The sequence below is a fragment of the Pholis gunnellus genome (assembly GCF_910591455.1).
Source record: "Pholis gunnellus genome assembly, chromosome: 3".
In the NCBI taxonomy this organism is placed as follows: Eukaryota; Metazoa; Chordata; class Actinopteri; order Perciformes; family Pholidae; genus Pholis; species Pholis gunnellus.
This window is the reverse complement of record NC_136529.1, coordinates 19055082-19081017: the sequence shown is the minus strand read 5'-3', so window position 1 is coordinate 19081017 and position 25936 is coordinate 19055082. Positions and strand designations below refer to the sequence as shown.

At 44.1% G+C, this 25936-nt stretch overlaps 1 protein-coding gene across 1 annotated transcript; it reads right to left on the bottom strand.

Moving 5' to 3' along the window:
• Nucleotides 1–710: 710 nt before the first annotated feature.
• On the bottom strand, nt 711–21276 carry dlgap4b (discs, large homolog-associated protein 4b; the record flags this gene model as incomplete). The annotated part of the gene is made up of 12 exons (XM_079156825.1): nt 711–1013; nt 2023–2193; nt 4460–4551; nt 5596–6083; nt 6986–7074; nt 7628–8067; nt 14849–15001; nt 15386–15641; nt 17090–17240; nt 18022–18123; nt 19714–19928; nt 20062–21276. 12 exons carry the CDS (start codon nt 21274–21276, stop codon nt 771–773), a joined length of 3615 nt encoding a protein of 1204 aa, XP_079012951.1. The 3' UTR covers nt 711–770.
• Nucleotides 21277–25936: the final 4660 nt, after the last annotated feature.

Below are 25936 nucleotides of genomic sequence, written 5' to 3'. Positions count from 1 at the left end.
ATCGGACATCCAATTTCATCATACCAAAAATATTCATAATAACCAGATCCAAATGGATTTATACAAAACAAAAAGGATGAGTAAAGTAAACAAATAAATACAAGGAAGACATACATAGTGTGTGAGTTTGTCATGTGCGTGCGAGCGCAGTGGATGTAGTGTGCGCAGTGTGCGTGATGGCCACAGGGTGGTGTTGTGTAAAGCTACAAGATGGCCAATGATCTGGAAAGAGAGGACGACGATGGGAGACAGAAGAGCAGTAATGTTTGCCTTCTGTCCACTTAATAGATCTTATAGCCAAGATAGAGCAACGTTTAAAACAGTCTTCATATAGATTCTTTAAGATATAATTGTCATAATAACGATAGCTTCATTAACAATTCTATGATATCAAGAGTAGTCACAAGAAAAGACAAAAGTTCGTCAGCTGAGGTTTTCAATGGCAGCCTCAAATGAGGAGTCTCCTGCTTCATAGTCTGTCGAGTCCTCAAAAGTAACATGTTTAATTTCTTTTTTTTAAGATGAGTATTTGATGCCACCAGGACCAGCCCATAACTATGTGTGAAAGAGTGTGTGTGAAAAATGCCCTATTCACCCCCCCCCCCCCCCCCCCCCCCCAATCTTACGGAATCTGACCCCCCCCCCCCACAACCATCTTTACTCAGAGTAGCTCATTTGCATTGCAAAGGATTTCCACTCCCTTTTCCAGGTATTTCAGCGACACTTATCTGTCCTTTGATCCGACCCTAGTTTCCTTCCTTCTCACTGTCTCAGAGGCGGGTCTGGGCCTCGGGGACATAGATTTCGATGCTGTCCGCGCTCTCTGTGGCGGAGTTCTGGCGAAACGAGGCGGCCTTCTTAGCAGCCAGTAGACGCTTGCGAGCCTCGTGTCTCTGCTTCTCTGCTGAGGCCGAAGAGGAGGTGGACGAGGAGTCGGCGCTCTTCTCGCGGCCCAGCGATGGCCGTCCCTTACCGGGCTTCTTTGACGCTGGAGCGGCCTCCTTCTCCTCGTCCTGTGGTGTGCAGCGATGAAACATGACAGACAGGAAGGAGGAGAAAGGAGACAGATACAGGACAGTGAGAGAATGTACGATGGAAACTGTCTTCTGGAGGTTTTGGTCGTCTAGACAGGTTTGGCAGACAGGACTTTGACAAACACACTTTGACAATGCTGATTGTATTCGTTAAAGCTTGAAACAACATTTCGTGGCTTTAGGCGTTAAACAGACAAACACTGACAGGTAGACAACTGGTAAAGACAGGCAAACATTTATATGACCATTTTTGTAGACATGAAATGGTAACATGAATTGATGGCCACATTGGAGCTAACTTAAAAGGACAATAAAGGGATCACAAGACACACAGTCCGCAAAGCAACATAAAGCAAGAGCACCTCAGCCACAGAACCATAAACTTGAAACACACACACACACACACACACACACACACACACACACACACACACACACACACACACACACACACACACACACACACACACACACACACACACACACACACACACACACACACACACACACACACACACACACGCGCACACGCACACACACAAATATATAAAGACAAACCACAGACCAGAAAGACAGAGAGACAGAGAGCTAGAAACAATGACACGCTTACACAAGCAAAGAGATCTAAACAGAGCGGTAGCAAAAGCAAGACTGCATTCTGTCACATGAGCCAGTGCTCCACTGCAACCAGCAGCGCAGTAAGTGACGCATGCATGCTCAAAGCAGGGCTTTACATTTAAAAACACACCAACGACAGCCCTCTTTGAGAAGATTTTTCTTCCATGCATGCCTAAAGGGATCCCTCTGACCCCTTTGTATTGGACAGGGAGGCCCTGTTAAGAGTTCATCCCACGCAGAGGGGAGGTTAAAAAAAAAGAAGAAAAAAAAAAAGAGTGGGAGAAATGGTGGTGGTGGTGGGAGGAGAGAGGCCGGTTTCGGCGGCTTTCCTACCCCAGCCAGGGCACTGGGCAGCAGGGGTGGGAAGTACCTTCCACTCAGGGGGCGACTGGGCAGCCGCAGACAGCACGGGCTGCCAGTCATTGGACTTAAGATGGTAGAGCTCATCAAACTTGAGGCTGATGTCCTCGATGGAGAGCTGCAGCAGGTCCCAGAAACCTGCCAGGTCCTGGGCTGTGGGCCGCGGGTTGGCATTCACATTCTGACCGAGAGGGGGAGAGGGGAGGGAAAATGAAAGAACAAACAATGAATGATGAGGAGAGAGGACACAGTCAATGGTGGAGTGTGGAATGCATCATGCCTTATCTTTGAAACTGAAATGTAAAAATGCCCATTGGGGGTTTTACTCAGCTCTTTCCATTTGTTGAGTTTGGTGTAAGTCGTCCTTTTTGTTCAGCTGTGAATAAACTAGTCAGAGCCCGTTACACGTCTATTTTACATCTTGTTATAGGCTACCTATGTGCACACTAAACTGTTTGGCCTTGAAGAACAAAACAAAACAAAACAAAGACACGACTGAGTCTACTTTCAATGCATCCACTGTGATCAGCGGTAGAGATGGATCAAGTCAAAAAAAATATCAAAAATAAATTCTTCTCAACTATATTTAAGAAGATTCGGCAAGTAAAAACTAGGCTGTTTTCCTAAAAATACTTTGTCCTAAATGTGTCAATTTTGTGAAAATCAGGGCTGTGGGTGGGGTACCTGTGGGTGAGCTTTTTTGGGTCACGATCAACAAAACCACCCATCCAAGCTCATGGTGGTCCTGGTTATAAAATAGTGTTATGACACATCTTCACATCCATTCTGCTAATGCAACTTAAGCAGCTGATGCGATATAAAGACTACAGACAGTCACTAACTTTAAGTGAGTAATTCAACTTATTATAACTATATTGCATCAAAATGTCACTGCAGAATTGTGTCTTGCTCAAACTAATTGTGGTTCAGCTTATATATTGCTTGTTTGTATTGTATTGCATGGCTTTTAGGTGAGATTAGAGTGATGGTGGTCTGGTGCAAAACGACCGTCTCGGTTTATCCCATTTTTTAGGTAGTTGACAGAAGATAGATGACAGGAAACGCGTGGAGAGAGATAGAGAACGTCATGCAACACAACCAGGGAAGTTGCGTTTCCTGGTCGGGGCGTCACATCCACCAGACCATCAGGGTGCAGCTCACTACTGTACTCCACCTCTGCATCACTAACACACTGCTCGTCATCAAGTGTTGCTCTGTGCCTATTCATCACTAGAGGGAGCCATTTCACAACTAAATTCTTTTGAAACGTTTATCTCAAGACAAAATTAAAAAGATCACAACTGAGCTTTGTCTCTTTTAGTAAGATAAAATACTAAAAATGTTTCAACACAGCCAAAGAAAAATAAGCCTACACGATGAGCCGGAGTAATACAAAAAGGGGGCATTACATTTATGATAATGTCAACAAAAAGAAATGATCCAGCGTCGCATTAAGATTAAAAAGTAACAACAGATCAAACCTCTCGCTTGCTTACAAACAGCTGCTGTTTATCGTTGGCACAAAGCGCAGATTGGCAAACACATGAAGGATATCCTGTTCCTACTTCTGTTCCCCTGACACAGAGTTTGTAATGCTCCAGGCAGACTGGCTTTTGTTTGTGCGGGCTCGCACACTACTCTTCATATTCACGATGCTGCATTCACTGCTGGGATGTCCAGACATTTTAGGCAAAACACACTTGCTGTGTTGCGATCATGCTAAAGGACCTGTGAAGTTCCGGAAACAGAAAACAAATGATTGCTCATGATTACATTCCTAATGGATTGAATGTGCAAAGCAGAAGATATGCCTAGCAGCTTCTCTGGGCAGCTACCCAATGAACCCTGTGCAAAATATTAATATAAGATGTTTAATTAGCCGAGCCCTGACACATTGACAGGGTACATGTCTGTATTAGGTCATTTTGTTACCTATGGTTACAGATATAATCTATTTAGAAATGTTCCTGTCTTTCGTCATGATGGCAGCGTCTTAAGACCATGATGACATAATGAAAGACATTTTCCAGCCATGATCATCTGGCCAATATTTGGAAAGTTGAGCTTCATATGAACCAAAAGTTATTTAAAAAACAGTTTATTCATTTGAAATGCTACGGTGTAGAAAGTCTTTGCCCATAAAAACTCGTCAACAGAGAGGAATGGATTATTGGCTTATTATAAGCTCCTTGTGTTCTGTGCTGGTGGGCCACCATGCCTTATTCTGTGTAGGCCTAATATGTTGTGATCATGGCTGTTCCCAGATTAGCCCGTTTTTATATTTGTGAGAACGCTTGTACGTGTATCGTGGCAAGCATGTAATGAAGAGGACAGAATAACAAAAATATAACGTTAGGTTTGGTTAAAAAAAAAAAAAAGCGTGGGTCTCGGTTTCATGCCCCTGAGGACCTGTAGAGTGGAAGGTCCCAGAAAGGCTACAGACATACCACGTTTTGGTCACACAGTCCCCGAAACTGCTGGAACTTCTGGGCCATTAGGAGCTGGGCACTTCCGACTGCACTGCGAACCTTCCCCAGCACTGAAGAGAGAACAGAAAGCAACACACATTCATTTGTTTCAACTTCAAAACACATGCATTTGTGACAATTATTCTAATAATTGTTAATCTCAGAAGCATCCTGTTAATCAAGCGATGTATGACACAGAAACGGTCTTTACTGCTATAGTGGAGGACACACCAAGACCAGCCTATACCAGACAAAACAGGGAAATTTATGGCAATGTGATTATTGTGTGGTGAGACGCAGCTCTATAGTACAGATTTATGTCATATTTTAATACAGACTACTTTACAGTAAAAAGGTCTCTCACACACACACACACAGAGCCTTGTTCATATGTGCTTCTGATATGAACTGAGCATCCAAAGCCTTCCTACTGTTTGTTTGTTTATGTGTACAGTGTGTGTCCTCACTTGCTGATGTTGGAGCACTGATCTAATCTGGAGGTTTAATCAGTTCCAGAGTAGATTTGTGTAATTCTGGGGATTACAGGCCTGCTTGTGTGTGGTAACCCCAGGTATTACCGCCTCATCCCCTCCATGCCGAGTATGTCTGATAGAGCGATTGTGACTGAGGCAGAGCCCGATAAAGCACATGGTGAGGTCAGACAGCAGCAGACCTCTGGAAGGAGGCTCAAGACGCAGGGTTCATTCAGAGGGCCTGCACATGTTTGACTTCAGCACTGCTTTGACTGTACATTTGGCTTTGTTCTGGGGGTTTTCCTGGGCCAAATAACTGTATTTAAATTAAAAAGTAGATTAAATAGTAGATGGACATTAATTACGCGAGCCCAAGAGGACACCTCAAGAATATTAGTTAGATACGGATCATGCCCCTAACATTTTTGTATGTCTAGCAGCTAAATATTGCATGCTTTGGTATGGGAACAAAAAAAAGGATTGGATAGTGCAATGATCCCCACATTGTGCAAGCTACCCAGAAACAACTCGTTTCATTCAGTGCCTCACAATACACCCTCGCCTGGCGTTGGAAACCTGGAGGCGTGGAGGGAGTAGGACAAAAACACCTGGGTTTGGTGAAGAGTACCCGGACAGCCTTACCCTCCTCAGAGAGCTGGTTGTCTTTGGTCTCCTGCTCCATCTGCTGGCACCAGCCTTCCATGCGTCCCGTCTCGGCCTGCAGCAGCTTCAGGAACCAGTGGCCGTCTCTCCGACAGAGCGTTCCCCCACCTCCGCTCTGGGGAACGCTGATGTTACTCCCATTCCCACTCTCCAGCCAAGGGTCCGGAGGCGGTAGAGACGAGGGGTCCAGCGCCGGGTCTAGACTTTCTGAGAAGGAGGAGGAGCTACTTCGTGTGGTGGAGCGATTGAGGAACTGCCTGGGCGGTGGAGGTGACGCGATGTCACCGGTAGTGTCTCCGTTGTCTAGATAGTCGTGTCCGGGAGGGGAGCTCATGGCTTGGCTGGCACTGTTGACCATGACTTTCTTCTCAAATTGTTTGGCATTATTGGTATACGAGATGACAGGGAAGTCTTGTGTGTCTGAGTCTGTTTCTTGTTTTGAGGCCATGCTACTGGAGCGACTGAGCCTGAAACAAAGAGCGAGACTCACTGTTACACACGGGGCCTTTCAGTCAAAACAGTTTTGCCAATTTAATTGTTTTGTTTTGTTCACTGTTATATGCAAAACAGCGGACAAAGAAAACAATAAATTATTTAAGAAGAATATCTGAAATACGAACAAACACACAATACTTATTATCGACTTCTGCTGGTCAATACAGATATAAATAAACAGGATCGATCAGAGGCTGGCCTTTGATAATGGTGCACTCAGACTGGTTTCAACTGATCTCTCGTCAGCGGGAGTCTAGGTTCTTGTTTTCATTTGACAAAAGGAAAGAACAGGCTGAACATTACTTCCGTTTCTTGTCTGGAAATGCTTAGAAGTTGCAATTAACTAAATATTATGCTGGCCCGACTGAAGGATTTTAAAGAAAAATCAGAGGAGGACTGGAAAAGCAGCCGAGGGAATGTCACAGTACAAAATGTGGGCACAACATTGATAAAAACACAAGGAAGGAAAAACATATCACAGAGGAACTCTTGTTTAGCTGGTTAAGTTGATACAATATCTGTCAGGACTCAGAACAGCTGCTAGATACCAGACACTAAATGCACTGCAGCATGCAAAACCAATAAATACAGGAGGAGGCCAGAGGAACTTCCTGGCATTCAAATCGTCAAAAGCACCGAATGCAAACAAGACGGCAGTAACTTAGAAACGCATCTCAAATATACAGTAAGCAGAGACAAGTTTAAACATTGACAACTCACGCCAGGAATCCATTTTAACACCACACAGACAAAACCACATTCACATTGTTTTCACATTTACAAAGCTTCTGTAAAGGGAAGGAATAGTCAGACCAGTGTGTGTGGCTATAATGTAAATTCCTCACGTTGTTACAAGGACAGGAAGAGGACTTACTGCCACCCGTCCTCCACCTGTACTCCAATTGACTGAAATTTGGCCAAAGGTGGGGTCTCCTCTCGTGGAACTTCCTGAATACAGTCAACCTGAGAACAAGTAAAGAGTGGAATGTAAATAAAAACAATATCACCGACTCTGAAACTAAAATCTTGGCACGAATGATTTCACAGACCTTTAAATCCAGCTAGTGCAAGTACAGTTATGCAGGGTTTTTAACTTTCCAAGTGATAAACCAAATCACCAGAAGAATAATTCGGAGAAAATCTGTATCATTTTGTGCTTGATTTTCAATTAAAAAGTGCAAAATGGAGAAGAGGTTCTGTTATTTCAGTACATACGGAACAGAAACGTTATGGTTTAGGAGGATCACAAATAGGAATTTTGTAAAAAAGTCCAGCCAGCTCTAATGATAGAGGGACGTTCACCCTAATGAGACCTTTTAGCTTGCAAGCACATGTTTTGGCTTGAGGCGACACACACAGACGTAGCCATACACCACAGACATTACTGCTAAAAAACTTTTTTTTTTTCTGGATTCAAACTCAACAGGCGTTGTGGAGCTGTACTCCAGCTGTATCTCGGGCTCTCTGTTGATCCAACGGTACTAGCCCTGGATAGTGCAACAGTCCCATTGCCTACCTGTATGCCAATGGAGGACAGTTTCCGTCTGGGTACTGGTGCCACTTGGGGTTCCTCTGCCAACAGATTCACTTTGTTTAATCCTGATTTCAGGGATTCGTGCTGCACTACTGAGTCACTTGTCTCAGTGGAAGCATTGGAGGTGGTGGGTGCGATTGGCTCTCTCTGGATGGCGATGGGCGTGGGGATGATGTGTGGAGGGCGGGTGATACCCCGGGCCAGGCTGTTGGCACGGGTGCTGTCAAGGCTGTCAGAGGAGTTGCTGTGAGCGTGGCTGGACTGGCTGTTGACCTCCGACCTCCGGTCCTGTTGGTCCAGGTAGTTGTCCTGGGCCGACTCTGTGCTGCTCTGCACCGTCACAGAGATGTAGGGCTTGGAGGTCGTACGGGGCGGCACCGGCGGAGGAGCGGCCTTCTTACAGGTGGTGATGCATGTGGAGACTGAAGCAGAGAAGAGGGGGAGGGGAATCAAGAAGAAAAAGACATGAGAAAGAGAGAAAGAAAAAGGTTGAAGGATTACAAATGAAGGAGGTGAAGGTGTTTTAGCAAATCCTACCCTCCTATGACGTCATGGGTCGGGACGGCGCGGTCAACAGTAGCCAACGTATGAGCGCAGAGCGGCAACGATTAGCCAGCCAGTGGAGCACAACAGAGATTCACATGCACTTAAAATGCATGTGCGGCCAGCCCGACTACTATGTAAACAAAGCACACAGTGTGACTTCATTCTCTGCTCAATGCCGCGAATCCCGCACATAGAACGCTGAATTTGACTGAAAGCATTATCGTTTTTTTATAAAGATATTGCGATAATACTGTTATGGTGAACTAGTTTGTCCATGATAATGGTGCAGTGACAGCAGTCACAGCACTAGCTGGAACACCAGCAACATCAGGAAGGCGGAAAATCAAATCAGGCAGGACATTGAACCAACATTCCCACATCGTCACGCAGGTGACGAAATGAAATCACACACACACACACACACGCCACGCTTAAAAGCCTCGATCATTAAACAGGTAATGAAATCAGCAAAGCAATTTGTGGACCATCAGACTCTGAAGACCAATTATGGTTGCGAAGTTGAACGAGGACATTTAGGTGGACCACTCCCTAATGCCAGACCACATATACCCTCCAGCTGTAAAAGAGATCATAGAAAGGCACATTAACCACAGAAAGAGCGAAAACCTGTTTAATGCAGATGTTCAGTCCCATTCTCTCAATGATTTAAGGATACACGTCATCAAAAAGTCCCGAGGAGCCTCCAAAAAACGGATACAATTGGCAAAAGTACTAAGCTTTGTTAATGTTGGATTATTTTTACGGCGCTTAGTTTCACGGTCACATGGCAGCCTGTATACAAGGTTAAAAATCTAAAGCTGAGCTCCTTACAGTGTGAATGTGGGCTTACATGATGAAATCCACAGCACTCAACATAAAAAGCTGATTTGCGCAGAACAGACTGAAACATCTCCCTTCACTGCTCCGTCCGGCTACATTATTTCACTACCAGTAGAGCCGCTCATTCGCTTCTCTCTCGTCCACCAACCAGTCAGTCAGCTGTCTGTGATGAGGTCAATGCTACGTTCCCTTACAGTCTCAAGTATATCAGTGAGAGCGAAAATAAATGGCCCATCCCATCCGTGTGCAGAACTTTCACTCAGGATTGCACTGAATGCTGTGATCTGCTTGCAGCAAACATGTGATCTGCTGAGAAAACACCTCAACAAAAGGGTTGTTGTTTATTGTAATCCGCTTCTTAGCTTCATCTCTAATGTTCATGCAACCTCACCTATCACAGAACTCATATGACCTCCCACAACACCGAGCTGCAGTCAGTCAAACTATTGCAAAGAATAGTTACATCACCGGGCCCAAGCTCCACCTGGTCCTCTGCCCAAGAGCTTCTTTGGCATAGTTCGGGTTGTCCCTTTGATGACTCAGACTGTTTAAACACACTAACAAAAAAAAAAAATACCCAACCCAGAATGACAGTGGGTTCAGTCAAACCATTCATCGTGTTTGCACTGAGCAAACGTAGTGCGGAGGCAATTACAGACTGGTTCTGCTATTGATCAGTGTCTTTTTAATCCGTATCTTACCATGAACACACCAGAACTCCTACATTCTACACCTGACTTATTCCAGGACAGAGCCCCAGCTGAAACTCTAAACAGCAAACTGCTCCGACGCTCTCAAACATTCATTTCAATAAAGATCGATCAATTAAAACACTGACACCTTCTGTAAACAACAGAGACAACACCCAAATTGCACCATCTCCAGACCTTTGCTGTGCCTTCACATCCCACACACACGTACATCACAAAAAAAACACACACACACACCCTTTTGCACATCCAGCCCTTAGTGTAAATAATAAGCTGACAGTACGAACATCACTCGCTCACTGTGATGATTTAAAAATTGTTGGAACACACCCTCAGCTCCCCATTTTAAAGATGTAAATCACCAACCCAGTCTGAAAGTCAGACCTGCGGTCCCCCCCCGACATCCACAAGATAGATAAATAGAAGTGTCAACCACAGCATCTTACTGATATCCAGAGCCCACTCTTGGCAAGTTCAAAGGCTGAAATCCAGTTTAGCATGCACCATAGCTAAACGGTAGCCTACATGCACCTATAGCCATGGATTATCCACTGGCCTCTGACCACCATCTTTGCCTTAGGAAAACCTGCTGAGACAGCTTTTTCACTGTCCATGTTTCCTCTCCTGACAGAGATAGATGTTGGGCAGAATAGGATTGTCGCTGATGCGGCACCAGCTGCACACCTGCATCCCGGTCTGCAGGACTGTCATTTTCACTAACTGGGTGTGAGAGGGCATAGATGTGTGTGTGTGTGTGTGTGTGTGTGTGTGTGTGCCCTGCAGTTCTCCAAGCGTCACATCATGCTTTCGTCACTCCGAACAGAATTCACCCTTAAGTCTTAATACCACAGAATCTGCTTGGCTCACCGAAACAAGCCCTAAAATCATAACTGACAGCTGCCTCTGAGATTAGACAGGAGATAAAGTAGCAGAGCTGGACACAATAAATGGGCCGGGAAAATATTTTCAGCTCATGACAAATGCCACATATGTCGGCCAATAAGTAACAAGAAACGGCAGTACAGGAATGCTAAAGACGATGTACTTTATTTTGGAAACGGTGTTGTCATCACATACAGTAGCTTCCCCACGATGGATTGCCATGGGAGTTGGTACAGACATTCATGCCCCATTTCAGGATCGTTTGCAACAACTTCGGTTATCCTCGGACTTCCTGTATACCTTTGTCATCAGGTTAAAATGTACCAATACTTTAGTGTATGACTTAACACACCTAGACAATCCAATCATCCTCAGCTGTACTTTGTGTTTGATGCCAATTAGGAAATGTTACTTAAGTCGAGAACATGCTAAACATTATCAGTAGCATTGTCATTTAAAAAGAAGAAAAAAAAGATTATTTAATGGGCTTTTTTTTGGGCAGGTATTAGATAGAAAAGGGGGAGCGAGAGGGGGGTCAGATTCATACCCGGTCTGATGCGGTAAGGACTCAGACTCAATACAAGGTGCGCCCCATCATTATGTTTTTAAGATTTTTGTGATTCTACTAAGAGACACAGCTTAACAATTGCATGCACAGGACAACCACACAAGGGATCAAACAGGTTTTGAGTTTGACCACATCGTCCACTGAACACACTGTACTATGGCTGTTAGCTACTGGCTATGCCACATCCCAGATCTCAGCTGTGAAACTGGTGAGTAATTAGTAATTGAATAATGTCCAAAACTAAAAAAACGAAGGTATAAACAGAACTTAAAAGTGAAGCCAAGAGATCATAGCTTAGAGCCACTGTCTGCAGGAGCTGCTCAGTAGAACTAATGGTTGCTCTACAGAAGGGAATTTAACAACAGAGACAAGCAGATGCTTTGTGCCAAAATGTTGGAGTGGAATCTTGAGTGGGCACTGAGCACTGCTGTCTTCATGCCATATGGACAGTGGTTTTGCTGTCCACAGTGAGCCCTGGTTCAAGACGGGATTTTCAAGGCCGGAAAACAACTATAGGCTTGATAGCATGAAGCTACGGCAACAACCCCGTGACTGCTTTCCTCTCACCAGTGTAACCAACTCTCTGCACACTAACAGATGATATCTCCTCCCTGTTAATAGCATTCTACCACGTTAGCTGTGGAGAGGTAATTAACCAACCACACTGCCCGCAATGACATCGTTGTTTTAGACCCTGAAATTCAAGATCAGGTTTTAAAATATTTCGCCTAATTATTACAGAATGTCCACGTTAAATTGTCAGTAATGTTGCAAAGTGGCAACATATGTGGTAAGATTGTTGTTGTTAACATAGATGAAATGAAAGCATTTCTAACTCAGTTAGCAAACTTGGGTCTGAAATGTCCATGTTAGTGGATTCATTCCCTCATTGGTCACGTTACAGAATGCATCATTTCACTGACGAGCCCTGATCCAATCTCTCCTCTTCTTCATTATGTAATACAGTCCAACATCTCAAACGTTGCGGGGCAGATGAGACACTCAGGATGACAGTTTTGGTCTAGCTTTCTCTAGTGGTATAAAGCCTGGTGAACTATTCAACAGCAACAATCTACATTTTAAGCTGACTGGTTTAGGTGGCGCTGTTTTGTGGTCAGTTGGAGCTGGACAAGAACCAGGGACAACAAAAGACAAAGGGTGGCTTGTGATGCTCTATTTAACGGTTTAGTACTGCTTGCCAAAGCCGCCTGCTGCCCGCCAGTCGACCCATCTGTATTGTTTAATCAATTAAAACAGTCACAAGACACAGATAACTTTGCCTGAAACTATCCGGGCTCCCTTATGAGCGAAGCCATTATTATTCCAAATGAATGATCACATTAAAATGCTTTCAACAACAACACAGCTACAAATCCGTACAATCTTTGTATTAAAAGGTGACCTCAAAATGGGATTTTAATCCATGTTGCAAAACACAGGACACCATGTGGGACCAAAGTGGGGCAACCCTCAAATAATCCCCCTGTGAAAACCAACTTTCCATTTCAGCAACTGAAAAGAAGCAGCTTTTATTAGGTGTAAGCGACTGAAGTAATAATAATAATACTACTATAACATCCTCACACAGTTTTAACAGCACCCCACTTATCTGACTCCCATGGTGTAAGCATGGGAGTGCACACATAGTGGGTACATGCTTTTTTGCTGGGGTCAGCAACACAGCACTTTGCACTGAACACATGGAAGGGTACACTCAATAATACATATAGTAGAGAGTGCATCTTATAGCAGCACTGGAAGTATGAGAGACCATAAACACATTTCAACGATGGAGGCAGTTGTGGAGACCGACAGACCGATATTATTCTCGGAGTTTGCAGATATCAAACTGATGACTCTCCTCATATCCTGCACACTTGTTTAGCACTGCTTAATGGTCAAAAAGTGCCTGCACCTGGAGCTAGTAGTTGTCGTTTGGAACGGAAAACACACTGTGCACAACACAATTAACGTTAAACTCTATAACAATAACGGTTAAAAAAAAATACTCACCCTGCTGTCAGGCACAGTAACAAGTATACAGCACAGCGCTGTGTTGAGTGAAGGCTAATTATTTACCGGGTAACTGTAACCGGAGCTGACGTCCACTGCCTCTTGTCCAGGCTGTGGAGTTGAAACGCCGGCTTTCGTTGCCTTTGTTTGTGTCACTGAGCCCGAGGGAGGCGTGGTGGCGTGTCTACTGATGCCTCCAGGGCCGCCTTGGACACTCGAGCGCCACAGTTTGACTATTTTACCTAAAAGTGAATATGGTGCACATTGAGGTGCTTTTGATGCACTTTTGATGAGGCAATTGAATAATAACGTGGATACTGTAGGTACTGTACCACGTTGTATAGTTTTTTTTTATGGGGACACAGTTTTATTACATGTTGTAAAAAAGCTTCTAAGCTCTTTGATGAATCACAAAGAACCAACAACATTCAGTATTATTCTCGCATAGGACGAATAAATAAATGTGTACTACACTACAGGGAACAAACACCCGTAAAGATCCTGTAGATCTCCAGCAATATCAGAATGGAACCTGAAACGTTCTACTATCCTGAAGGCAGCATATTCTCTAAAGTCTATTTGACTATGGGGAAGAGCGTCACGTGGTGGAGACTCCGTGGTAATACTCAACCAAGCAGATGCTCATAATATCCACGTTATTTTATGAACACGGGGTGCAGCCAGTAATAAATAAGTAAGTAAGTAAAATGTATTTATTGAGCGCTTTTTTTACAGAAAAAGGTCACAAACATAAATAACACAATGGGACCATACAGGGGCCAATAATTAAAAACCAAGGGCCGTTTTCAAAACATGAAATGTATTTAAGAAGGCACAATAAACAGTGAAATACACAATAAAAACATAGATTAAAAAGCAGACCTAGAGCATGAATTGTACCCAAACGCCAGTCTAAACAGGTGTGTCTTGAGCTGATTTTTAAACAAATTCACTGAATCAGCAAACTGTAGGGGTGCAGGCAGAGCGTTCCACGGCTTTGGTGCTACTGCCTCAAAAGCTGGGTCACCGCGGGCCTTAAGGCGAGTGCGTGGGACGGACAGAAAATTTAACAAGTCTGATCTCAGAGCGCGGGCTGGTAAATAGGGAAGTAGTTCAGCCACATATGCAGGAGTCTGACCGTGTATTACTTTGTAAGTCAGAGTGAGAATTTTAAAGTGGATCCTATATGCTACAGGGAGGCAGTGAAGAGATCTGCGTATGGGGGTGATGTGAGAATGGACCAATACTGTGCTGGATCATAGGGACAACTTCATCTGGTGCAATAACCACAACCTCCGTCGTGAGTCGTAAACAATCTTCTGCCATCCAGCCCCTAATAGCATTGACACAGTCTAGGAGCCTAGATAAGCTGAAAGTCAACCACCAGTACAAAGCGTTGTTGCCTAATGTGTGTCATCACACACATTCACTATTCCTTTGCTATAGCAAATTCAACATCAAAGTCAAAAGCAGATTGCACAGCGCTTTCTTGTACTGCTGTGTCCTGTAATCAATTTCAATGACAACCAAAGCTCCACTAGCATTTGTCTTGATAGTGAGTTTCTTGTGTAGTCCTTGAAGTGGTACATTGATTTAAAAAAAAAAAAAAGGATTAGGGCAGATGAGCTGGTTAGAATGTATTACCTGTGTGTGGGGGTACGATGCGTTGTCTGTCTGTCCCAAAACGCTGAAGAAAAATTGCAAGCTGTTTCTCCTTTGGGGCTTTGTCCAAGCCAGTGGCTATCAGGTAAGAGCCAAACTGCTCTTTCCATGTCTTCCACTGTGTAGAAAGGTCGTCTAGCATGGGCAAAAGAGGCTGCATTTGAGCTAATATGCTGGGGCGTGCCCGTTGGAGGACTAGTGTCCCACCCAGGATCAAGGCTATGAAGAGCAGTCAAGGTAATGTTATGGGAAATACAAATGAAGCCAAGAATTTGGCCCATGTGCCCCTCTGGAATAGGGGTCACAATTGCAAAAAAATCATTAAAGCTTAAACCAAATAAATAACCAAAAGAGATTTGCACTATACATATTGTAACAAAGAAGGCATTCAGATCACAGTTTGGAAACATATCACTGCATCATAGTAAGAACCCCAAGAGACCACCTCATATGGTTTATGAATTCAAATAAATACATTTGCAGCAAATGTAGAATTTGTTTTTTCAGCCAGTGACTCACCAGTGCTGGCGCTGTAGCTGCGAACAGTGGTGTCAATAGGAGGCGGTGAGCAGCCTGAGTCTATGGATGCTGTGTCGTCATCTTGGGAACAGCCGGCCTGGATGGCTCTCAGGTAGCTGTGGCTGCGGGATCGGAAGCATGTCGGCATGGGCAAGTCTAGAGGCTCTGGGTTGTCCTGAGAGTGGGAACGGGAATCTCTGTATGTGGACTCGGAGCTGCGGTCCTCATACTGATGACTCATTTCCAGGTCCCGTAGCTGGATGAAAGCAAAGGGCAAGATTAGCACAGACAGCAGCAGTAGTGTGGCAAGGAGAACTGGAGGTGACCACTGACTACCCAGCTGACTGTTTCTGTAAAGGGGCAATCTTTATTTGTGAGACGCATCTGATGGGATGAAATGAAATGGAGCCAAGAGTCAAAGGTTTAAGTGTGTGGCAACCAGGTACAATGAGGTACAATTAGTGCTAGGTAGGGCAGAGCACAGTGCAGTTCATCCCCAGTGGAACTAGCGTTACTCCTCCACATGCTGGGTTTCTGGATGGGCTTCATCTGCTTTCATCTGTGAAATGCATTTTCATTTCTTTGACATTTCTTGCATGGCCAGCTATGTAAGACCTGTCAATTTACAGAATACAAAAGAAATGCCAAGGCGAGAGGCATCACTTTGAAAAGTTGTATACAACAACTGAATGCTCTTTCTGAGACGTCTTTTGAAGAGTAAGAACCAGCCCTACAGATGACAGGTTTCATATTCTGTTTATTGACAGAAAGAGCCCGAGTAGGAGTTAAAAATGTGTTAGAAGCAAAGTTATTATGATGGTTCACTGACTGGTAACAGAGGCATATGAGGGGGTGAGTGCATGAGAGGCAGCACAAAAGAAAATAAAGCAGAGAATATACACATACACACATCTTGGAGTTATGTTAAATTTTGTGTTTGGGTGATTTCCACTTGTTCGGATTAAGCTCCCTGTTCTGAATACATTTATGTTTTGGAAAACGTTCCAAGTTATACAACTTGACCTCAACCAATCTAAATTATAATGCATATTAAATGTTTCGGCATGCTGCTGTGCATGCAAATCCAAACAATAAATTCCTATATTGGACACATTTGTTGTAATGTGGTGGCCTGTCAAGAGATTGGATGTAAATCCCATACTAATAGCCTACACTGCCTCATTTGACTAGTTCATTGAAAAAGATCAGAGCCACTCCGCGTAGTTGTTCATTATCTTAGTGACCTTGTCAGTGGGAGGCTAATAGCTCTTATGCGAGTGGATAAATTAGACTTAAAACCACCAATTTCATTCATTTGGATCTTAGGTTCATAACATTAGTATGAGATACATTTGGAAAATAGGGAGTCTGTGTTCAGAGGAAGCCCATTTTATTACTGTCATTCAAGGCTGTATCTGTGAAAATGCAAATTATACTACGGAAATACGTGTTAGTAGCTCAAGGCAGAGAAAAGGGTCTTTGAAACTGATTGTTGATTTGAAAGTAGAGAGTTTGCTTGGAGCCAAGACATGCACATTTCGAGCTAGTACAAATCTATTCTCAACTCATTAGAAACATATCTGCTGAACTAATGAGAGTAAAAGAGAGGCACACACAGACAGAGAGAAACAGAATTAGTATTTCAACTCTTGACAGCTCACATTTAATACAACCCCTGTCTGTCCTGTCCAGGCAAGCACTGACCTGTCCCAAGCAGCTACGTCTGCCCAAGGTGCTGCAGGCCTGGCTGAAGTCATCGTCATCCCAGTGGGGCGAAGATGAGACGGTACCCCCGATGCAGTCTAGGTTGTCCAGGCTGCGATTATTGGAGAGCTCTCTGAGAGATGGAAGACAGCTAGGAAGAGGGGTAAGGTGAGAGGTAAGACAAAACAAAGGAGATGTGTTACGGATATGAAATATAAGGAGGGAAATGAAACGCGATGTCAGGAGTGCATGTGGACATATTCAGGGAAAAGACAGTTGATGTTAATATACGATGACAGGGAGGCAGAAGGGAAACATGGATCGGGGGGAGAAAATGAATGATCAGCAAAACAAAAAATTGAAAGAGAGATAAAAGGAGGATAAGGTTGTCATTCAAGTTACCCCCTTTCATTTCCACTTTCATTCATGAGTCATCGTGACTCCAAATCCTAAATCTGTTTCAATTTCATCTCATTTTGGCATCCGTCATTGTAGCATCTGGGCATGCAAAGCCAGGGATGTCAGGCGACGTATGTATACAGCCCTCTGTGCCATCATGGTGCCAAAGACAAAGAACAGGTTTAAGTTGAATCAAACTGCAGCTCTACATTATTTACATATTCCTTGTTGGCACACAGTGACAGTAAGCTGCCATGACATGGTGTATGGACACTGATGTCCACTCATTCCCCCGTTGGAATAGAGTCACACTCAGCTACTTTTCTGCTAAAAGCACCGGGCAGATGGTATTTACAAGCTTAAGGGAGGTTGGCAGTTGTTAGCAGCAGGGCATGAATTGGCATTTGGAGTTGCCACTGACTTTACAGGCATCTGAGTGGGGCAGTGCAAAGCCATTGGTTGTAAATGATCCAATGAGACAAAAGTGTTTTGCACCACGCTCCTGAGACGTGGCTTACAGACCTATCACTGACCTGCTCATTGACCTGCCCAGCTGGTGCAGAGAGGACACACTGTGGAGGGGAGACCACAGGGCATCCAGCTCCCCCTGCAAAGAGGTGTAATCCAGGGTTCTGCTGCTCAAGCCAATCAGGGTGGAGCGGAGCGAAAGAGAGTGGGGTTGGGTGGTCAGGGATCGGCAGGGGGAGTAGGGTTAGTCATTCAAGCACGCTTTAGGGAAGAATAAATCCTTATGTTTTCTAAACATAGACTTTAAACGGACTTGAAATCTTTTTATGTAAGTGGAGGAGAGAATCTCAGGTAGGCCTGTGGCTGGGTTTCTCAGGATGATGCCTTCTTGTTTCGGGTGAATGAAATCTTACATCAATACTCCTTTGATCCAACCAGAAATGCACCCACTGTTAAAGCGTTTGCATATAGTGCGGCACTGATATTTTGACACTGCAACCTCCAAACTTGAGGACCACACTGAAAACAAAAACAAGAGCTGCTTTATAGAAGGTATTGTCACAAAGATATTGTCTTGAAGCTTTCAAGTATGCCAAAGCATGAAAATCTATGGCACTAGACAACAATGTATTGAATAATAAGTTTAAAAAAGTTTTTATTTTATATCTTATCTTGATAAACATTCCTTAAATGTCTTTAGCAAACCCCTGCAGACAGTTATTTCAAATAGAAACATAGAAACAATTTCTATTAGACAGCAGATGGAACTGCTGACGAAACCTTTTGTAACTTCAGGGCGTCGTGATTGTTCCTCGACATTACAAAACATGACAGTTCTGTCTCGTTTACATTTGCTCAACATTGCCTTAGATGCAAATCAAAAGAATGTGAATGCATTTTCTGTCATTTTCTGGAAAGGCACAGTCAACTCAGCTTTGTCCCACTGCGCCTGCATCACATATTGTGCAATATGTCTGCTTCAGAAAGCATGTAATTTAAAGACAAGTGAGGCGCAATGCCAGTCAGTCGGAGAGATGAGGCTGATTTGTGGTGATTTACTGGTTCAGTGGAAACAAATGCCAGCGCCATATTATGTAAACTACACCAATGTTGTCTGTGTCCTCTTAGCTAGACTGGTTCTTTGTGGGTCCAACAATAGGAAGGTAAATCACAGCTGAGGTATCGTAGTAAGGCTGGCATGTGGGGGACAACAGGGAGTCTGACACCACTGAATTCTATGCATGAGTTAGCGCAGCGTGGAGTGTGTGTGCTTGCATGCATTTTGTATTTTCCTGCATACTGTCATAGTGAGGCTGGGAGTGGTAGTTTCCTTCCTGTATGTCCAGAAAAGAGTGGCTTATTTATTTTCCTTTGATAGTTGAGAGGGTGTGCTAATCCGTTTTTATACCTGTGTGTTCTTAAAAGTCAACATTTATTGACTTTTAACAACACACACAAGAACAACATTTATTGCCACAAATGTTAAAGGCCAAAACAGTATCTTTTAATCCAAGTACACTATGTCTCAAACAGGATATAAGGCCTTTACTAAGGTAAACAGACTTTTAATGGCATCAGAAAACAATAGCTCAGATTCACAACTGTTTCATGTTAGACTCTTTTTTTAACAAACCTGTATCCTGCTGATGGCAGGTTGCAATCTGGTGTTTAACATGAGGTTTGTCTTCCTTGCTGCTGAATATTAATATGTACTGCATTAATAAATCACAGCTCTGTTTCTCAGTCTGTTGTCTTACTTGCGTGGGGGTAGCTGGTCGCTCAGAGACTGCTGCGTAGCCCTGAGGTAGCTCTGGCGGCGAGCGGCGGATTTTGGCGAGGGTTTGGGGCTTCCCTCCGAGTCGTCGCTGTCTTCCATGTCTCCCATGGCCTTCACATAGCTACCACTGCGCATCCGCCGACATGGGATTTCATTGGCACCTCCGCTGCGGCCTAATGTGCTACTCCAATCCCCCTACAGGCAGCATCAAGTGGATAAAATTAGTCTTTAACAATCAATGTCAGCCCTTTATCACTGTATTATAGCTCTTGATAGTTAGCATAGCTTGATATTTGTCAAGCACTACATTCACTTCAGGCCTACTCACCCTTCGTCCAACCTGCAGGTAGTTGCAAGTTAGTTCAGGTTGGCAGGATTTGGACTTGAGCATGGATCTGTCCAGAGTAGCTGAGCCCTTCTGGATCACCTGTCTCGGCTGGCCCATGGTCAGTGTGGACCAGGACCCTCCTTTCATATAGTCATTATCATTTATCACCATTCTTCCCGCTCCACCTAGTCCACGACCTCCTCCACCCACAGGCCCAGTAAGTGCCTGATACTTCATGTCATTGCTGCTTTTGGAGGAGCTGATAGTGTTGTAGCCACTTTGGATGTATCTGGTCTGCGCCCCCTGACTGTCATGGCCAGTTGGACGCCCCAGAGTCATCATGGCCATGGTGTTATGGTAGCTGCTCAAATCGCTGCTGTCCAAATCGTCTGAGCTCCAATAGCCTGACATGTTGGAGCGTGGTCGTCGCTTGGCAGTCGCCTCTGATTTTGTACCCCGATCTTTGCTTTTGGACCTGCGATTCTGCTTTCCTCCATCTTCAGTGCCAGACGAGCCTCCACCACTGCCAGTGGAGCGTCCATTGAAATTTCCTTTCATGTTTTGGCTTTCCAGTGACTGGGACTTTGCAAAGAGTTTCTGCACTGAATGCAGCATGTAACGGATCCGGCCAGGACTGTCTGTGTGCTGCTTTGCAGCAGCAACAGCAGACGTTCGATGAAACTGCAACGTGCTGAATCCGTCACGGCCTCCAGGTAGCTGCTTATCAAACTCCAGCAGACTGGATGGTGCCTGGTTCTTGGTCATATGATGCGATATAGTTGCTGAGCCACTCGTAATCATAGGTGTTCGTCCGCTCAGCCCTGCCATGCCCATGCCCATGCCCATACCTGTTCCCATGCCCATGCCCATGGACATGGACGTGCCCATGGTCCCTGTACTTATCCCCCCGATGCTGTCTCCAGGTGGGGAGAAGTCAGACTGGTCGTAGGAGTTGTAGTGAATCCTGGGGAAGGTGCTGCTGTTGGACAGCTGGTTGTTGAGGGGCAGCATGCAGTCCGGTGGAAGGGAGCCTGGGTTGGCTGAAGGATAGAGATGGGGGTCCATGGTGCCATAGTGGTCCATTGTCGGGCTCAGCAGGTAGGGGCTGCGTGTGAGCGTGCTGGTCTTCTGAGAGTAGAGGGCCTCTGGATGGCCGGAGGAAGGTTCACAGGACTCAGACAGGTGCCTGTTACGGTTGGTACCCAGCCCTTTCATGGTGGCGAGGAGGTCCGACCTTCTAGAAGACCCCCAGGCCAAATAGAGATGATTGATTACCTTGAGGGTGATTCCTAGAGGGCAGAAAGACACACGAGAGACGGAAGAGGTTTAATGTAGAGCTGGGTAATACAGGACACAGACATTCACATGCAGACTCAACAGTGCCTATCAGCTCAGCCACACACACACGCCCACGTATGTGCCAAAACCGACTACAAACAGGCTAGCTGTAAGGGAAATACTATGCAGCGAATGAGCCAGCTTTCCATTGCCTCCCACAGAGAACATCACTGTTAAAATGCTGGAAGTGAATGGAAAAACAACGCGTGGAACACTGACGAGCAATAGCCAGTGGGCTAGGGCATACATTATGAGAAAAAGAACAATCGCTGGCACTCATCTGCAACTCCAGACACCTCCACAGCTATGTGGGGCTACAGTGTATGCCAGCAGTCAGTCAACAAATATCTGCTCTTTTCGGTCTAATCACATTCAGAAAAAGACAACGAATCCACACAGCACAAACATTTCCCTTCATGTGGATTAATCACAAATGAAACGTTGTGTTGGTCTAGCATTGGATATTGAACCATTTGCCCTTCAATAATAGACCTGCTGCCTCTCAGCACATCCTACAGGTTAGCTGTGATACACAACAACCTAATCTCTGGGAGAACCCTTTCTTTCAGCTTGTAGCTCTTTCTCTGCCCATTATTCCATCTGTTTATCTCTCTCTCCCTCTCTCTCTTCCTCCCACCTCTAGTGGGTATCCCTGGCACTGGTCACTGAGCTCCCGTCCTATCCTTGCATGGCGAGCCAAGGACGGCGGGGCAGACTGTCATAGTGAAACCAGTAAAGAGGATTTGACCAGCGGGGGGGTGGGTTGCAGGAGTTGGCAGCTACACCTCTTTGTCCTATCAGTCAAGCTGTGCCAATGCCCTGCCTGGCAAGGCGGCAATGATGGTACTTCATGCATTGAAAACGAAAGCGAATGTGATCGAGATTGTTATGGTATTCATGCATTGACAGGTATTATTTATGAGTGGCTCCTTATCCAGTGTGGAATAATCACCACCGTCTGTAAAAGAATGGCGGGGAGCATTCAAACAGAGTTGGTCTCATGCTTACATTTTGAGCAAAAAGATCACTATTCCTTAAGAATAAATGAAGTATTGCAATATTACAAAAAAAAATCATTCTGGACTAAAGGAGCCCTGCATGTCGAGGCAGATACCATTATTGAAAACAGTATGGATGCTCCTTTCTTATCTCTGTTGGTGTAGTTCAGTGAATGCAGTTTAAAAGATTATTGTTCTGCTTCGGGTCTACAGGTTTGAAAAACCCAGACTTTCCCCAATCCATTTGTCATTTAGTATTGGCAGCTGCAGCTGAATGTTTAAATCAGCCCTGATAACTCAAAATATCTAATATTCAAATATCTAATATTCAAATCATTCCTTGCCATCCCATCAAATTCCTCTCCAAGATAAATAGTAGTTTATAGTGTGTATAGTGACCTAGCATGGAGGATGTTAGATTTAGATTGAACAGGAGAAAAAAGATGAACGATACATCTTGTCATTAGAGCCCCTGCAGAGTTCCAGCAGATGTGAAGAAAACTAATAAAGTGTTAAAAACTCAATTTCATCCTCAGCACGGTACATTTATTCTTAATTTATCAAGAGGAAGTCAGCCAGTCTTGCCAACGACATCTTGAATTCAATCATTTTTCAGCTGCTTCGCTTATTACAAGTGCTCTTATTGTATGGACTCTTATTGCAAAAATACCAGAAAGATTAAAAGCCCAATGTGAGTTGTTGTGATTGTGTCAGAAAAGGCACTGAAATGAATTGTGTGACCTTGCCTTTACATAATACTGTATGTGCACACACATATTACTTTAAAACACTTCTAGCAATTAGCTATTTGCAAAAAAACATATAAATTATAAGCCTGGCTTTCATGCCACCATTATTAGCATGCTGCAGGCACAGACTCATTTAGTGTCATTAACAGAGCCTCTCTGAGTGCCATCTCTGCTGATAGGGTCAAATCCTCTAAATCCTTTTACACCACATTAACTAACTGCCTCATATCCCGTTGCGACACGCCACTCAGCTGAGCTTAGCGTACCCTCCTCAATGTGTCAACCAGCACGCCTCGAAATGACAGTGATAGCTGCATTATTAATGCAGGCGGGATTGTAAACTGTACCCTGCCAGTCAAAAGTTTTGGACACTTTAGCACATTCACAAAATGTTAGTGTTTCTTGGTAAATGCGCAATAATTGTAGGTAACTATACTAAACACAAGTAAGATACAAGTAAAAGAGAAGTGAGAAATATGTGTCTGTTTTGTATATTAAAGACCTAGAAATGGCCTGGATCTCAATCCCTCTAATTACAGATTTATAGCAGAAAAACATATAGCAGACTTGTCTTATAGTTGACATGTTCTATATTATTAAGTGGTTGACCTTCCCAGTGCATTGGCTTTAATAAAGCACTGATTATGAGCTAATTAAGATGCTAAGTCATAGGTCATTAAAGGCATACTCAGCGATTACCAGCCGTGACAGTATGCGACATGGTTATCATTGAATATACAAAATGTGGTCCTGGAGAAACCCACTGCAGCGGGAACTACCACCGAGGTGGTTTTGAGTACTTTGCCAGGTGTTAATGTCTGTCTGTCAGTGGACTGATTTTTTCACCGCGATAGCATCCCAACCGCGCAAGATGCAGTTAAACTTTACAGCTGTGTAGTTGAGATCAAAATGAAGGCCAAGTTCAAAGATGGGTGTGGTCCCAGTTGTTGCAGGTAATACAGTTTTCATTAAGCCTGTCAGCATATATTTATGCATCTTTCATAACCACTAATTTTAGTAGATTTGACACCAACCTACCACAGTATCACTGCAAAGTATTAATAATAGAGGTCAAGAGACATTTTGACCCATACGTGACGCTTCAAGTAATTCAGGTCAAGCCTCTGCATTCATTAGCCTGGAGAGACAAGAGCATCTCAGTCTGTGTGTACAGTGCTCATAGAGAATAGTGCAAACAAGAATGTTAATGTGTCTGTGTTTGGGTGTGTTTTACACCCTGCTTAGAGCGTCTGGTGGTAGCATCTCCCTGCCTTGTGCACTGGGGAGCTGCCATCTGCTCTTCAAGTGGGGAAAGGGGTGTTTGGCACCGTCTCCAATTCATGACCTTACTCGTTCTCTCGGCCACCGCTACCTCAGAGCCACAGGGCAGTTGACGCCACTGACCAGAAGAGGGCGATAACACTCAATACAAGCGTTGCATCACTCTCTTGACGTTTTCGTACAGCGTGTGGGGATGTTGTGAGGATATATTTGTCAGTCCCTGAGTCTGACAGAAAGCATTGGAGATGTGATGAAAAAGGTCTGTCTGGATGTCAAGTAATGTTTCCCAGAACCATACCTGAAACTATGTTGCCAATTTTCTCTTCATGATGCTCATGAATCAGAGTGACAACATATTTCCAGCCTGAATGAAATGAAAAATATACTGTTTATTGTTGTTTATTGTATTGTATAAGACTATCGTGTACATATGTATTTAAAGCAAAGTCCAAATTGGAAAAGTAACTACTTCCTGCTGCCATCAAATACATGTAGTGAAGTAAAAAGTACAATAGTAGAAGTGAAGTAGTAGCATCAAATAGAAATACTCAAGTAAAGTACAACTATTAAGTAAAGTTATTGTGAGGACCTTTTAACTGGTTACAGTCTCAATTTAATACTGATTGACTCTGTGTGACCTACATAGGTAAACGAGACCATCAGCGAATAGATTGTCATTCCTAATGCTTGTCATTGGTGCAGATTATATCATACAGGCTCACCAGGTTTACTGAGCGGAGCAGACTGTCAGACCCTGCTGCAGTAACATGAGAGGTTTTCTGCTGGGAAAGGGAATCTGGTGCTCGGAAACACTACCACCTTCGTTCACAGGGACCGCCAAAATCAACACAATAGGAGAGTTCCCTGTCGTAGCTTTAAATACAGCTTCTGTCCACCACTGCTAATTTGTCAGAAATACTAGAGTGTTGGTACAGAGGGACACGTGTTTGGGAGGGTTTAAACTTTAAAGGAGTTAAATAGGAGGAAGAAATATAAAGTACTGGGATCAATTTTTGATTCTCAAAAAACGAAATTGGGTGAACTCTAATGGGGACTGTCACATCTAATATATAGTACTTCATCATTCTGTCAGTCTTTGAACAGTCACACATCCCTCTTTTTGCTTTCTGTAAAGGACCTGTCTTAATATTTAACTATTTAAAAACTCACTGAATGAAGATTTCATCCATTTAAACAATATTAGCCAGTTAAAACATTTCCTGCCATGAAAGAGTTCCGCCATGAAATAGTTCCCCAAACAAATGGACTCCTCTCTCCAAGACAGGGTGAGAATCCTACGTCCAATATTTTCATTAACAGAGAGAAGCTCTGCCATCCTGGAAACAGTAAAACTGATGGCTATACTGTATCAAAACGTCTCTGGGTTGTCTGTGCTGAAGCGCTTGAGATGCCAGATTTTTCCGACCGGTTGCCAGCTTCTACATTGGCAAGTCTGTGGGCGGCCAGATTTAGATTAGCGCCCGTGCAAAGGACATCATCCCCTCATCT